We start from the raw sequence: 15,686 nt of genomic DNA, 5'->3' as shown, positions 1-15,686 counted from the left end.
AAGATGTTGCCTATAGCAACCAATCAGATTCTAGCTGTCATTTATTTAGTAAATTCTACAAAATGACAGCTAGAATCTGATTGGTTGCTATAGGCAACATAGATGTTGCTATAGGCAACATCTCCACTTTTTCAAACACGCAGTTTAGTAAATATACCCCCAAGTATCAGAGCAGCTTTTACAGGTGAATCTTTCATCTAAGTGTTTGTCCTGTGCAAGGACTAGTTTAATTCTCTTGATTTTAAATATGAGTACGCAATTTTTTATTGAGACTCACAAGTGAAATTGGTCTAAAAGCTGCAAAGTCCAGTTTAGTGACTACTGCAATTAGATTATATATTATGGAAACGATTCATGTTCGGATGTAATCTGCACTCAACTTACGTTTTAAAATGAGAGCAGGGAATCTGTGCTTAGTTGTGGCCGTACTCAAGATACGTTTCCATTTGAATCTGGGTGTAAGTACACTGTACCTAAACATTACTTGTCGTATGTTACATTATAAAATACAACTCTTAACAGTATAATCATTAATAAAAATATGGATGTTTTGTGCTAGCTAGTGGCACAAATGTGTAGTTTTTAATACAAAGACTATTCCATGTCTGTCTTCACTCTCAGTCGGCCTTTGGGTCACCTACTGGGCACCATCGCTGTAAAAAGTCTGAGCTGGCATTTTTCAATGAATCTTTTCTTCCTTATTAATTTAGACAAACGTTGAGCTTCGTGGAAACATCCGACTTGATGTAGAAAGATTCTGCCCAATTTCTGTTTTAATCCCGTTGCCACCTCCATTACTTTCACCTATTCACGAACTAAAGATCGCTATATTCCATTGTTTCCTACTTGAGCAAACTGTAGCTGCTTTCTTTGTCCGTTTTTGAAAGAGTTAATAGTTTGGAAGGGTCTACAAGTGTCACCTTCTCCTGTTTCTTTTGGCATTTCTGTGTTTCTTACTTTTTAAATAGTTTTAGGAATGTGAGCGCTGCGGTCTGACACACGGCCACCTGTCTCCACGTTCATGCACAGACCCCTGCAGGGAGAGCACCCGTAACCTCCACATTCAACTTATTGTTCGTAGTGGGTTTTTTTCAAAGACTGTAACTGTATCTGGAGTCATCTGTGGATTTTACACAAGGTCAGCGCTATTTTTCAGTCCCCGGTGTCATCCGTCCGCTGGTATGCCTCTTATGTAAACCGCCTCTGTTTGTAGGAGATGAACGAGATTCGAAGATTCGCTGCTGTGGGTCAGTTTTTACAGAGATTGTTGGCTACAGAATTTCTTCTTGTTTGTTGTCAATTCCAACGACCTCCCCGGTTGACACTCGTCAAAGGATTCTGGGAGAAAGACTTAAACTGAGTCCGTTAGTGCAGGATTTACAAACCACATCATCTCTCTTCTGAAGATTTAAATATGGCTCCACAGAAATCGGAGATGACTACAAAACATCGCTGCAATGCCGGTTAGAAATGACCATTGGGTGAGGACAGAGGGACACAAATATAAACAGGATGCGTTATTGAAATGTTCTGTTCGGATGCACAATTCTAGGATCATTCGTATCATTCTATATCCATCTACTGAAGCGATTCACTCGCTACTTCAATATAAAGGAGCGTCAACAGCTGGAGCACGGGTCTGACCACACAGGTGGAGGCACAAATTGGGCGGATTTGTTTGATACTTGGGGACAAATGGCAGGAACCCAGGGTGTTCTCTGAGTCTCCCAAACAGAATTGTTGGACCTGCTTAATGTAAACTGGTCGTGACTTGAGACAGCAGATATGATTGGCAAACCACGTGACAACTGTGAGACAGCAGATATGATTGGCAAACCACGTGACAACTGTGAGACAGCAGATATGATTGGCAAACCACGTGACAACTGTGAGACAGCAGATATGATTGGCAAACCACGTGACAACTGTGAGACAGCAGATATGATTGGCAAACCACGTGACAACTGTGAGACAGCAGATATGATTGGCAAACCACGTGACAACTGTGAGACAGCAGATATGATTGGTAAACCACGTGACAACTGTGAGACAGCAGATATGATTGGTAAACCACGTGACAACTGTGAGACAGCAGATATGATTGGTAAACCACGTGACAACTGTGAGACAGCAGATATGATTGGTAAACCACGTGACAACTGTGAGACAGCAGATATGATTGGTAAACCACGTGACAACTGTGAGACAGTTGAGACAAAATCACAAGACAGACAAGTTCTTATAAAAATAAATAACCTCTCGGCAAGATAAATGATTATCCAAGTCTGTACTTGATCTAAAAGACACAAGATGCAGTATACTGATATGTTGGGGATGTCCTGTGATTGCAGACTGTGGACGGTCAGAGAATAACTGCGGAGTTACTAATTGGAATCCAAACTATGGAAATTAAAAGTTGCTTTATTTAGCAACAGTACGAAAAAGCGCTAACTTGTCTTCCTGCACCACTGACTGTAAGGTGCTTGTCTAGGTCAGTTACCACATTGAGAACACACAGTCCTTGTGCAGGCTGGAGTCAGTCCCATTTCCCAACCGTCCATGGACCTAACTCTATGGGGAGTCTGACGATAGCGCCCTCTTATGGTAGTGGGATCTGGGGAATGTAGGTGCAGTTTGGAGACAAATATCATCTTCATATACGTGACGTCTTGTTGTGTAATCACAACATTCACAATGCTGATCTCAGTAAGGGTCAGTTGCCTCTTCATTACTAGTGTCCTTCAGAAAGTCAGCAACGTCCATTGGAGTTTGACTTATTTGAGGAGGAGGGGACGGGGACCTGCTGTTTTCTGCATTTAAAAATCACTAACAGAACAGATTAATTAAAGCGTCTGGATACAATTAGGATCATTGCGAAATAGTGTTTTAAATTTAGTCCATAATAAGAGGAATTATATTAACGTTCGTCCAGATGTGCGAGATCTTCAAATCTCATCATGGCCATTTCCTATAAGTAATGTTACAAATCAAATGGTCAAATTAGACTTGGCTACATTAGCACCATAATGTCATGTTTTTGGAATGAAACACATTTAAATTAAAACTATCTATGAGTCAAACTTCCCTTCTTCTGACTGTTACAATTTCTTTATCTACTGTGGAAATTGGTTTGCATGGAATATTATATAGAAATATAGAAAAGCTGATTATTCAGAAGGTAGAGAGGTTTGTCCACAAGAACTTACAATCTAGAGATGTTCTGTATAACATTATTTTTCAAATGTGGGCAATTCAAGTGTCCCTTGAATTTCTTAAACCCATTTGTGTCTCGCTCTTCCATTTGCCCCTTATTGGAGCACATTCTAGATGGAGATCTGGGGTTCCCTGATTGTTAGAGATTCAATATGTTCTATTGAAAATTACCTTTCAGCCTCACAGGAACACTTCACTTTATTTCATATTCTCACACACATACTTGACCCTTTATTTTACACAGCAGTTGTATTTGGTAATGCAATATATTGTTCTGTAACTTTGTTCAAAACTTGTTGAAATAAAGAAGAAAGTTAGGGTCTGGAAAGTCAGAGCATTAGAACATTCGGAGGACTAGACCAACCTGCAGAATGTTAGAATGTTCAGAGAACTTGACAGAGCCGCAGCCAATCAGAACATTAGAACATTGACAGAAAAAGACTGAACCGTAGCCAATCAGAACATTAGAACATTCATCTAACCTGCAGCCAATAAGAACATTAGAGCAATCACAGGACTAGACCGACCTGCAGCCAATCAGAACATTAGAACATTTATCTAATCTGCAGCCAATCAGAACATTAGAATATTCGGAGGACTAGACCGACCTGCAGCCAATCAGAACATTCTGAGAACTCAAAACAACCACAGCCAATCAGAACATTAGAGCAATCACAGGACAAGACCGAGCTGCAGCCAATCAGAACATTCAGAGAACTAGACCAAGCTCTGGCCAATCAAAGCATGATGGAGGAGTCACATGGGTGCTTTCTGTGCTCCGTGGATAACTGCACAGGATCCTAGCATTCCCTCCTTATTCCACCAGGGTCCCGGTAGAGATATGCGCAGGGCGCAGACAGCGCCTGTGTGACACCATCATTAGCGCAGCTGTAGCCTCAGAGTGCAATAACACCAGCAACAGAATATACGTGTTCCTCACACACGTGTGTACTGATGTATGTACATACAGGGTTAGACACACGCTGCTCACCAGCACCAATCTCCTGTTGTCATCACCATTATTGCTGAGCGCTGCGTATCAGGCGCGGTACATTCCGCCTCGGGGAGCTTCCATGTCCCCACTGAGCCAACTCTGGCTTTCCAGCAACTTGTTGTAGTAAATATAAATCAAAGTAACTGACAATATAATTAGCAAAATGAAAAGATGTAATTTGTTACAATTATAAATAACTGACAACAGAAGGATTCCTGGTCTTATATCTTTGTGCCAGTTCCTGAGGAGCGATATATAAGCAGCTATTTGTCAGAAATATGCTCTATTTAATGAATACATACAGGGTCTGATCCAGCTGAGTTGTACGTACGTCTGTTTGTGTAGCATAAATGACAAAAATATGCTCTTTACCTGCCCTCGACGAGAGTGTACACGTATATGTGTGTGTGCAGACATTTGACACTTCATCCTCATCATCATCATCATCATCAGCTCTTTATATAGCACGGGGAGAACATACAAACCCCACACAGATAACGGTCAGGAATCAAACTCATGACCCCAGTGCTGAGAGGCAGAAGTGCTAACCATTGAGCCACCGTGCTGTCCCACTTGCACTGCCTTTACGACTGGAGAGGAGGAACGGGGGAGGGGAGGGGCGGTCTGACAGTAATGGCGTGTTCACCCAAATGCGGCTGAATCAGACCAGCGCGGATGCTGCATATTCACCTGTCAGGAGTCGTACCTTTAGCGCCTGCTAGAGGGCAGTTGCACATACGCGCTGGTGATGATGACGGCCGCTTCTGATTGGATGATTGTAAATTCACCTCTGAAGCTGATAGATGCTTTCTGCATTGATTGTGCATATATTATAGGATTTCGCGTATTTTAAAAGAAAAATCTTTTTTTTTCTATTTTCATTCATACGGGAGAAGGAATATCATACCTGCTGAATTATATAAAGCCTAATAGCGAATGTGTATTTTGCTATCCCATAGTTCTCTACTCTCCCGGAATATCCGGGAGACTCCCGAATTTGTAGGCGACCCCCCACATCCTGCCCTCCTTCCTAGTGACGTGCGTTGGGGCGGAGTTTAATGACGCGATTCAAGGCTTAAATCGTGTCACCCTGGCCCCACCCCTTGCTCTATTGGGCCGCAAATCGCAGCATTGAGCAGCAGGGAATGAGGCTTAACGTCACAATTTCCCCCTTTCTTAAATATACCCCTGACAGTGCTAATACCTCGGTATGCATCAAGTTTGGCTAAAGTTGAGGTTATATTTAAAGAGCTGAAAAAAATAACGAAGCGTTTTCTTTCTTCACTTTAAGAAGTTTCTACAACAAAACATTCACATCTCTTCTCAGCTTGTGCTATTAAATTATTTATAGTTCCTGTGTGTGTTTAAATATCCTCAGAATATATCCCATGTTACAGAACCCCAATAGATGCTCAGCAGTGAGAGGCTTATTAGTAAAATCTGTTTTGGAAGAAAATGGACCCATTCTGGGTACTCGGGGGTAATAGCGTTTGTTGTGGTTCCAGTAGGTCAGGCAACAACCCAAGATTTCTGTGAGAAAACATGAAAAAATGTCAAATCACTCTGGGAATATCAGGAGACGGACGTCTGCAACAATTGCACAGATATTGGCATTTCTGGAAAAAAATACACTTTCTGCATGTCTGGTCACATGATATCCCATGTTAGAAAACAGTTATAGCATCATTAGTTTATTGTCACTGATCTGTAGAATGTCATAAATAAACATAAAGTGTCACCTTGCCCCACTCCCTTACTGGTGTATGGTGGAACTCCAACATTACATGAAATAACACCGCTGTCTCTTTTCAAAATGATCCGCTGTCTGCCAGGGAGATCTCTGCAGACCTCCAATATCAAGAGTTAGCTATTACATCCCTCGCTACTCACTGGGAAGGAACCGCAGCGCATCACATGACTTAAACGTTCCAGAACGCTCAGAGTATGGACATTCTAAAATAGAAAGTTTTGTAAATTTTTAGCATTCAGCTGAAGCTGATTTTCCCAGTAGGTTGTCCTATAGCCCAGTGTTCCCAAAATTACTTTGTGGGAGAGATTCCTATTACAAATGCAAAGTAAAAGTATCTCTCTTCTAAAAACCTTTGGTTTCTTTTTGTTTAAATGAGAATGAAACCTGTTTGTAGTCTGAACCAGTCAGTTATTAAGCTCCTTGGTGGTCACATAATGGCAAAGGAAGGAAAGGATGGTAGGGAGGAGGGGGTTATGATTTGAATATCCCAAAGCTTCTTTGTTCACTATATCGTGTGTCACATGACTGTGGTTGCCACGGTAATTGCACAACATTTAGCCACTTTGTAAACTGTAAATCATTAATAGCAACAACTTCATGTGTCTACTTATAGGATCCTCCAAAACGATTTATGTTAAACACCAATGTGTGGGCTTCGGGTAGACCGTTTTACGCCACCATCTGGACGACATCTGTCTAAACTCACTTGTTTGGTGGTTTTTTTTTTTTGGTTTTTTTTCTTAGCTTCAACTTTCCGCCAAATTATTATTAATAATAACAACAGCCAAAGTCAGAGGGGGATTTAATGAAAATAGTTTTAATAAGAAAAAGCAAAACCTTATTAAAGTACTTTCATTTATGCTGTTTTCCCAGAAAACAGAGGTCATGCATTATAACGGCTCTCAGCACATTATTAATAACATTCTCCTCGTCTTACGGAGGAGCGCAGTAATATCTTTAATGTCTCATCATAACATTTATAAGAATTATTTTCTGTTGAGCCTTCAGGATAATCTGGGTACATATTTTCTTATATTGTATCAATCTCATATCGCTCAGTGCAAATATTTTTGTTTTAAACATGAAAACAGAAACCTCTGATATCTCCTTATAAGTGGAAGATGGATGTAGTGCGGTGGTTTTGTAAATAAAAGTATTATGTTATCTACTTCAAATTCAATATTAGGAGGATTTAATAGGTGAATAGCGGACTCTCACAGAGATCATCCGATACCGCGCAGCGTCCTGAGGATTTAGCAGAGATTCTGAAAGGCGGTTTTGCATTAAATGACTTGGGGCCATATTAAAAAGATTTTCGCCTGTTATATGAGAAAGTATATACATTTCCAAGACCCCTTAACTTGCAATTTAAAGTACAGAGAAAACAGTTTATCCACACTAAGGGGTATATTTACTAAACTGCGGGTTTGAAAAAGTGGAGATGTTGCCTATAGGAACCAATCAGATTCTAGTTATCATTTATTTAGTGCATTCTACAAAGATAACAGCTAGAATCTGATTGGTTGCTATAAGCAACATCTCCACTTTTTCAAACCCGCAGTTTAGTAAATCTAGCCCCAAGACTGTCGGGAAAGGTCATATACTACTATATATCAGACTTACATGAAGTTCTACCGCTGTTGCGGAACTAAGGGCCTATTTAATATTAAGAGCCCCTTTGCAGCGAAAATTAATATTTTTTTGATTGTGGACAAAAAAATTCCTCAATTTATCAGATTTTTGCCAGGGTAGATGCTCCTGCAATAGCGTATGGGGTTGTAAGAGTTAACTTACCACTGCGCTGGACAGATCTGGCAGATGTGGAACTGAAACAGTAGATTTATTTCCATTCCACTTACTAAAAAAAATTTATTTTTCAAAAGTAAATAAAGTTTAAAAAAAAAAAGGTTTAATTTATTTGAAAAAAAATATGCGTATTTATTTTGTCCATTAATGCATTAAAACAAGAGTTCTATTCAAACTATAACAAGTTTATTAAAAGCTGTCTGTTGTGTTTGGTTGGTTTATCAATGATTCCTGTGACGAAGCAAAATAATCCCTGTAGCTGGTGAAATCTTCCGTATTTGCTGGCGATACGTATTTTACCCTCCCGGAATTCCATATATATTCATGTATATTCCGACCTCCGCCCCTTCAATGTACATTTTTTTTCATTACACCTTAAAGTAAACTGCAATGAGTAACCAATGTTTATACGGGAACTAAATATAGTCAAACAATTTTCCATCTTTGTAAAAATGAAATACAATTAAACAGGACGATGTGTTTCATTACACAAAAGTAAAACAAACCCTTTCGTTGCTATCAGTGTATTCAGTTGACTTTATTTGCAAATTGCTTTTGAAATTATGTCAAACTGGTTTAAAGAATTGAAGAAATCCTTCCTGGTATTGAACACTACTAATTACACTCACAAAAGTATACTTTAAAGTGTCATTCTCAAAGCCAAAAAAATATAGCAGCATATTTATTAATGAGCGATAAGCTCAGTGACCAATGGAAATGTTTGTTTCACCATAATGAGATACCACAAGTGGTAACAATGATTTAATCACTTTCGCTAGTGAAGTATAACTAACATGTACACGTACCGCCGCAATAATTGTTCTGTCATCACCGTCTCAGGATGGCGTTTTTTGGAACTACAGTCCATGGGATCTGCTCACTGGCTGTGTCCAAAGAAGAAGTGTCTAATGCTCTGATGTCTAATTTGAAAAAATATTCTTCTTGTAAAATGCAGACGTGAAAATAACTCAGAGGCAGAGAGAGAGGGACCCTTATTTTCCAAAACATCATCATCATCACCATTTATTTATATAGCGCCACTGATTTGACAGCGCTGTACAGAGAACTCACTCACATCAGTCCCTGCCCCATTGGAGCTTACAGTCTAAATTCCCTAATATACACACACACAGACAGAGAGAGAGACAGACAGGGTCAATTTTGATAGCAGCCAATTAACCTACCAGTATATTTTTGGACTGTGGGAGGAAACCGGAGCACCCGGAGGAAACCCACGCTAACACGGGGAGAACATACAAATTCCACACAGATAAGGCCATGGTTTGGAATTGAACTCATGACCCCAGTGCTGTAAGACAGAAGTGCTAACCACTGAGCCACCGTGCTGCCCACATAAAATAGCCAACGCAGCACAAAATCCTATTTGACAGTGTCATACACCGCGATTTGGTCAAATGTGCCTATATCTCCACCAAAGCACGTGGTTTTGCCAAGCTAAATGGCGGCATTTGCAGAGGAGTACAATATTTAATTTTGCAGAGTAAAGACATGGAAGGTTGGAGAGGGCGCATCTCCAGAGACGTCCTTTGCTGTAACGGGGGGCTCCTAAATTGTGGATTAACTTCAGCATAACTCCCATCATTTGTCTCTCCGGTAGCGGGATGGAGGGCGTGGCCACACACTCAGGGGCGTACCTAGAACCCATTCACCGCTGCTCTGCCAGGCACTCTCCCGATTGGGATGGCGGGACAGATCCCTCAAATCAGGACAGTTGGGAGGAGCGGCTTCAGTTCATTAGCTCAGTAACACATGTATGTAATATATGTTATTGTTCAATAGAGGATTCACTCGCTCTTTAAGCGAATGTATACAGATAGGATCAATACGGAATAAGCGGCCTCAGCGCAATGTTAGATGACAACTATAAATAGTTTTTCTCAATTAAAGACTTCAGTCACATTTTTAGAGTTCTACATATTTCATTATTTTCCATCTTCAACAGCCCATTAATCTCAGGCAATCTACAAGCTTATTTTAGGATTATTTATATGGCTATGTTTAGAAACCTGCAATGGCATTTGAGAGTATTTTAAAAAATGACTTTAAGACTGAGTAAATAAACAGCATGTAATCCACATTCGTGGTTTAGCAAAGCAATCTTCTTTTCTCGTCTTTATCGTATGATGTATTAATGTTCGGTCGGCCAGGTGGTCAGTTAGCTGGTAGTTTGTAAACTTTATATAAAGTAAATGCCCAAAATGGAATTTCTCCCCTAACTAGCCCCCTCCCCGGCACTGGGACCCCATCAGGGTAATATAAGTCCCCCCCCCCACCCCTGCTTTCATTGAAGGGACACCAGTCGCGTTGTCAACTGTTTAAACTTTGCCGTGTATACCCGACGGGGCCGTAACCAGGGCTGTGCGATAGGGGCCACCGCCCAGGGCGCAACGCTTAAGGGGGGGCGCAGTTTAGGAATATTTTAGGTTCATTTGGTTAAAATTGAGGGCTAGAGGGGCGGCATTTGACATTCTCGCCCCAGGCGCTAGAATTTTAAGTTACGGCTCTGATACCCGACATTCCTTGTAGTCAATGGTTTTCATTTGATTCAATGGCTCTTCCTTTCTAAGAGGCAATGTGTAAGGGAGACCCAGCGGACAGGGGGGAGCGCGTTACAGAGGAAGAAAGTCCATTTTGGGAAGAGTTCTTTAAATCTCTCCATCGTTTGTTAAGGAAAAATAGGAGATCTTCTTAAATATATTGTCACAAGACAGAAAGAAAACGGATTGAACTTGTCCTCTTGTGTTACAGATTCAATGCTACCCACCATTGACTCCGATGGACAGAATTTAGGCCCAGGTACAATTTCCCCCTTCTCCCTTCCCCCATTCCTGTTTGCGCAATTTCCCATTTCCAATGTGGCCTCTTTCCCTACGTATGTCATCCACGTTGGGAGTCTTTGGCTCTCTCCACCAGGCTTCTGCTTAAGGCTCAATTATAGCAAAGTCCAGATGACGTTTGCTGGAAACGCTAATCTGAAAGATCAAGCACATTACTTCATTTAATTTTAATTTCATGCATGAACATGGGTTCGCGGCTTAGACGCCCGATGTGCATTCCATGGACCTGATGTAGCCCAAAAAAGTATCATGTTTGTATTGGAAAATGATTTTCTTCCCCGGCAGAACAGGAATGTCACGGTCCACACGGAATCCGAGGGGATTGTCTTGAATTAAAATTTAAATATTGGCAGCTTAAGAGTTGAATTAAGTTAAAGTGGAACAAACCACACAAAGATTAAAACACTTATTTTAAAACTCAGTTTATGAGACCTCTGTTTATACAAGTGATAGGTGTATAAAATACACAGACTTACCACTATTTTATTTTCTTGTAAAGCGCTGACATATTATGTAGCGCTGTACAGAGTATATTTAATCGTTGGCATCTGTCTCTGCCCCAGAGGAGCTTACAATCGAAAACCTCAACCATAAGAACTCACGCACTAGCATCAATGTTGTCCAAGCCACATAATCTACCAGTATGCTCTTAAAGTGTGATATGAGGGGAAATGAGGTAATAGAAGTCTGCCACAGACAATATTACTGCTAAAAGGGCATTATAATAACATATAGTTACTTATAATAGATAAGTAATAACTTCAGTGTTATCCCAGAATAGTATAAATAAAATCACAAATAATTAATCATGTTAGAAACACACTTTACCAGCTGACACAAAATAACTGTAGATCGATACATTATCATTGTTTTATCAATTGGAATTAAGCTATCTCACATCACAGGAATGATATTTGCAGCAATATCTGATTATCACACAATAATAGGACGTCTATAGGAAAAGTGTTTCTGTTACGGAGAAATATGCCAGCATGCAGCGAGTAACTTCTGTAACATAGATCATAGAATGGTACAAAAGTTACTCTGCAACATATCAAAACATTTGTTGTGTTTTTCCACTTTTAATAACTTACAGGGTGAAAAAAAATCTAGTTATACGTAAAAAAATGTTTTAAAAAATTAAAATCTCTATTACAAGTTTCTATATATTTGTTGTTTGTTTTGAAAATGATTATTCTGATATTTCCACCTAATATAAATCTACACCCATTAAATGACGGAGAACCATGGTGCGTATTCCCCACCATACGACTTCCTATATGTTTTATTCCTGATTCTGATACTTTGCCAAGTGTATGTATTTCTGGTGCTTCGCCTCCCAGCCCCCTCCCCTGGGCCCCCCATTTTTCTCTACGTGCAGCCCCCAGCCCATGCTGTAATCCCTGCAGAGCCCATCGCTTTGTGCTTACACGCTGTGCTATGTCCTCAGGGCTGTTTTAACGGCCAGCGAGAGGTCTTTAGCATGTGAGACCTGTTATGAATTTCCTGCCATAAAGGTGCATCTGCTTCGCTTCAGCTCGGCTTCCACAATTATCAATTTACCAAATGCTGCAACAATATTCTTTCACGTGATCTTAACTCAGAGACCCTTTAATCTACCCTAGCTGCATTCTTTACATTACATGCCTGATACATTGTATCATTATACTGTTTGTGACTTGTAAACATTGTAGTGAACGATATATTGTATCTCCCATAAATACATTTCTCTGCATTTACAATGGGTTGGCTACTGCTGTTTGCAGTCTTGTAGACTTAATTCCTCCATCTGTAGAGATATGTTTGTGTTTCGTTTTAAAAGTGCTTTCCGGTATTATTGAATTAGTCTACGTGTTATACAAAGGGAGATTGTAGCAGATAGAATTTAGTGAATTTATAGAATTGGGAAGGGGCTGCAGTTGTGACTGATAGTCGTTCTGGATGTCTAGAAGGTTCTGGTTGGCTTTGTACTCTCCCTGGTGCTCAACCAAGCACCCAGGTTTTAGAAATCAATTTATCCATAGCAATGTAATTTGAGACAAGCTGGAGGCTGAGGTCTGGTGCACAGGATGGAATTTATCTCTCAGAGATGTTGTTGATTTTATCAAAACTTTTTGACCTGATTCGGGTTCATACCAAGCTATGTGGGTGACTACCAGAATCTATCACACAAAGATCTGCAGAACTTTATCACCAACTGCTATGAAAGAGGAGCAGAACCCTGACAAGAGGAATGTCACCTACCTACGAAATGAAGGGGGATCAGGATCCATCCGGTTTGTTACAAAACTTGTAGTTAACTAAAACATTTGTAACAAAACTCTTTATAGAGAAGCCTCATTTGTTGGTAATGGGTTTCCAGGTCTGAGTATACCCTTACCCTTTTCTGGGGGGACTGGGTAATGGTAATTTAGTAAATGGGATAAAAACCAAATCTATCTATCTCTATCTGAAAGCTCTGCGGCCGGGACAAGTGACACTATGGGGGGTATTTAATTGTCAGCAAGTTTGTTTTTTTTCCCCGCAGCGTTAAAAAAAAGAAAATTTCCTGCGGGTTTTTGAGTTAGCGCAGCAGGAAAACTTGTGCAATTCAATTGAAAAAGAGGGAACGCTGCCCCCGCGTGTTAAACATTGTGTTTGTGAGTTTTTAGGGGAGTGAAGGGGAGTTTTAACGCGGTCATGTATAACACACAAAAAAGGTTTTATATACATTTCCATACATTAGATTGCATTACACATTGATAATATCTACATTACAGTACTTTCTTTAGCATATTTTTTAATTGAACTATTTTTTTTTTACCATAGAATCATCTATACCATGTCACAACACATTACTACATTCATATTTGTACCAAAAACATACATAAATATAATTAATTAGTGATTTTATTTTATTTATGTTTATTTTATTTCATTATTTTTTCACAAGAAAATCAACTTACACTAGTTAGATATTAGTGATAAACATAAGTTGAACTTTTTTTCAACATTATTACATGATTTGAAATAGGTTTTTTATTTTTAACACACCCCAAAGAGGTGCGAGATAAAACAGCATATTTTCCTGCTTAATGCGCAGTGTTAAAAAACAATTGAATAGCTTCTAACGTGGCTGCCTCTCGCACACCCTATACTTTCAATAGACCCCCTACTGGAGCGCGAGTGGACCGATTCATGAAAAAAAAATGAGCGTTAAAAGTGGAATTGAATCGCGGGTAAAGTTAACCCACTCGAAAAACAGCGTTAAAATGACTTAATGCAGTAAAAAAAAGCGTAATTAAGTCTGTACCCTGGACGCTGTTGTACAGGAGAATCCTGGGTTCTCACACTCATAATCTACTCGCCCGGAGAGGTTGCTCAGACTGCCTATTGAGAATAGTTCTCATATTAGTTAACTCCCCAACAATCCCATTTAAGATGATGGATGTTGTCTCTCTCTCTCCTTCAATTGGAAACTCTGGCATTGGAACCTTTCGTTCGAATATTAGTTAGAACCATCTTTCCTGCCAGTTGGTGGCCCCAACCTTTCTAGACGAGGTGCAGATGATTCAAGCTCTTGATAATCAGAATATTGACATCTGTGTAGACGATTCAGTTTTCATCCTCCGTAGACTCCTGTTTCTGGCTTTCTGTGAATCTTATCTTAATTTACCATGATCATTCTATCCTCAAGATTTCCTGTGGTTTTGGGTGAGTAATCTGCTCTCTCTAGTCTGTTATATGTGTAATTCTACTGATGAGGAATTGTATCGGATGTAGGTGAAACAACTCAATAAGGAGAGTATGTAGGAATCATCATCATCATCATCAACATTTATTTATATAGCGCCAGCAGATTCCGTAGCGCTTTGCAATTGGGAACAAACATTAATAAGACAATACTGGGTAATACAGTCAGAGAGGTAAGAGAACCCTGCTCACAAGCTTACAATCTATAGGAATGAATGGGATCTGTATTTTGTAGCAGTGTACAGTCAAAGTTTTAAAGTAGTTTGTAATGACGGTAGGTTTATGATATTGTATATACAGTAATTGGTGGCAACGTTAATATATCTTATTAATTGTCAATTTTTTTAATTTAATTTTCTTTTTTGTGCAACTTGTAGATTACCAACCATCCATAAAATGATGGTGAGAGGGTGTTGAACAAAGGGTTGAACGGTTGAATTTTGGACAGCACGCTCTGTATAAATGACAGATCCACTTTAATACCAACGGAGGCAGACCAATATTCAGCCTCTCCTTTTAATAGGAACCAATTACATTACAGAGGCACATGAGGCATTTTGTGCCTTATACCTCAATGGTGTCACTGCTTCCTTGTGAATTGATGAGCTGCATTCTGATGAATATTGGTCCAGCCAACAATAGAGCTCCCTCCAATATGTGTAATGGGTATGCAAGTTATGAATGCAGCAGGTGAAATAAGTATTGAACGCATCAACATTTTTCTCAGGTACGTATAATAAATATCTGCCAACAAATCTTTTCCTTGGTTGTAAGCATGACTCCAGAACACCTGCGTGCCGCGGCATTCCGGGGAACGCCTCACAGCTCTTCTGAAGCTCTGCCAGGTCTTTCAGTGGTTTTGAAGTCTCATCATTGCTGGCAAAGAAATGTTAACACAGCTGCTGCTTCTGGATGCTGTGCGGACAAATGTGTCTATTATACAACAGGAGATAGATAATAGGAGGGTTGTTTAGTGTTTGCCAGCACTAAGTGCCAATGTGGGCGCATCAATTTATCCAGCGTGATAGCCACAATCTCAATATGTTCACGGAGTTTCAGGAGTTGTCAAAACTTTTGATGATATTGGAAGAATAATAACTTATATTACAGCCGTTTCATTGTGTACATACTACGGTCAGTGGTGTGTACATACAATGTAATGCAGTCATTCCCAACTCCAGTCCTCAGGGACCCCTAACAGTGCATGTTTTCCATATCTCTTTGCTGGAGCACATTCATTACTAACTGACACATTTTGAAAGATCCACAGGTGGTAGAATTATTTCACTGGTCACCTGGAAAACCTGCACTGTTAGGGGTCCCTGAGGACTGG

The 15,686-nt window shown here is 39.9% G+C and overlaps 1 protein-coding gene across 6 annotated transcripts in view; it reads left to right on the top strand.

The window, feature by feature from the left end:
• Positions 1–15,686, top strand: part of ST3GAL3 (ST3 beta-galactoside alpha-2,3-sialyltransferase 3) — a 239,927-nt gene that overhangs the window by 93,435 nt on the left and 130,806 nt on the right. For 3 of the 6 annotated variants that reach the window (XM_075181687.1, XM_075181689.1, XM_075181686.1), the window contains exon 3: positions 10,533–10,580. The exons of the other annotated variants lie outside the window; for them this stretch is intronic. In XM_075181687.1, coding sequence (XP_075037788.1) covers positions 10,533–10,580 — 48 coding nt within the window. The remainder of the gene's footprint in view (positions 1–10,532; positions 10,581–15,686) is intronic. 6 annotated transcript variants of the gene reach the window in all.

The sequence above is a fragment of the Mixophyes fleayi genome, chromosome 8, assembly GCF_038048845.1.
Source record: "Mixophyes fleayi isolate aMixFle1 chromosome 8, aMixFle1.hap1, whole genome shotgun sequence".
Lineage (NCBI taxonomy): Eukaryota > Metazoa > Chordata > Amphibia > Anura > Limnodynastidae > Mixophyes > Mixophyes fleayi.
Note: the sequence above shows the minus strand (reverse complement) of the source record. Positions and strands in the feature narration are given on the sequence as shown.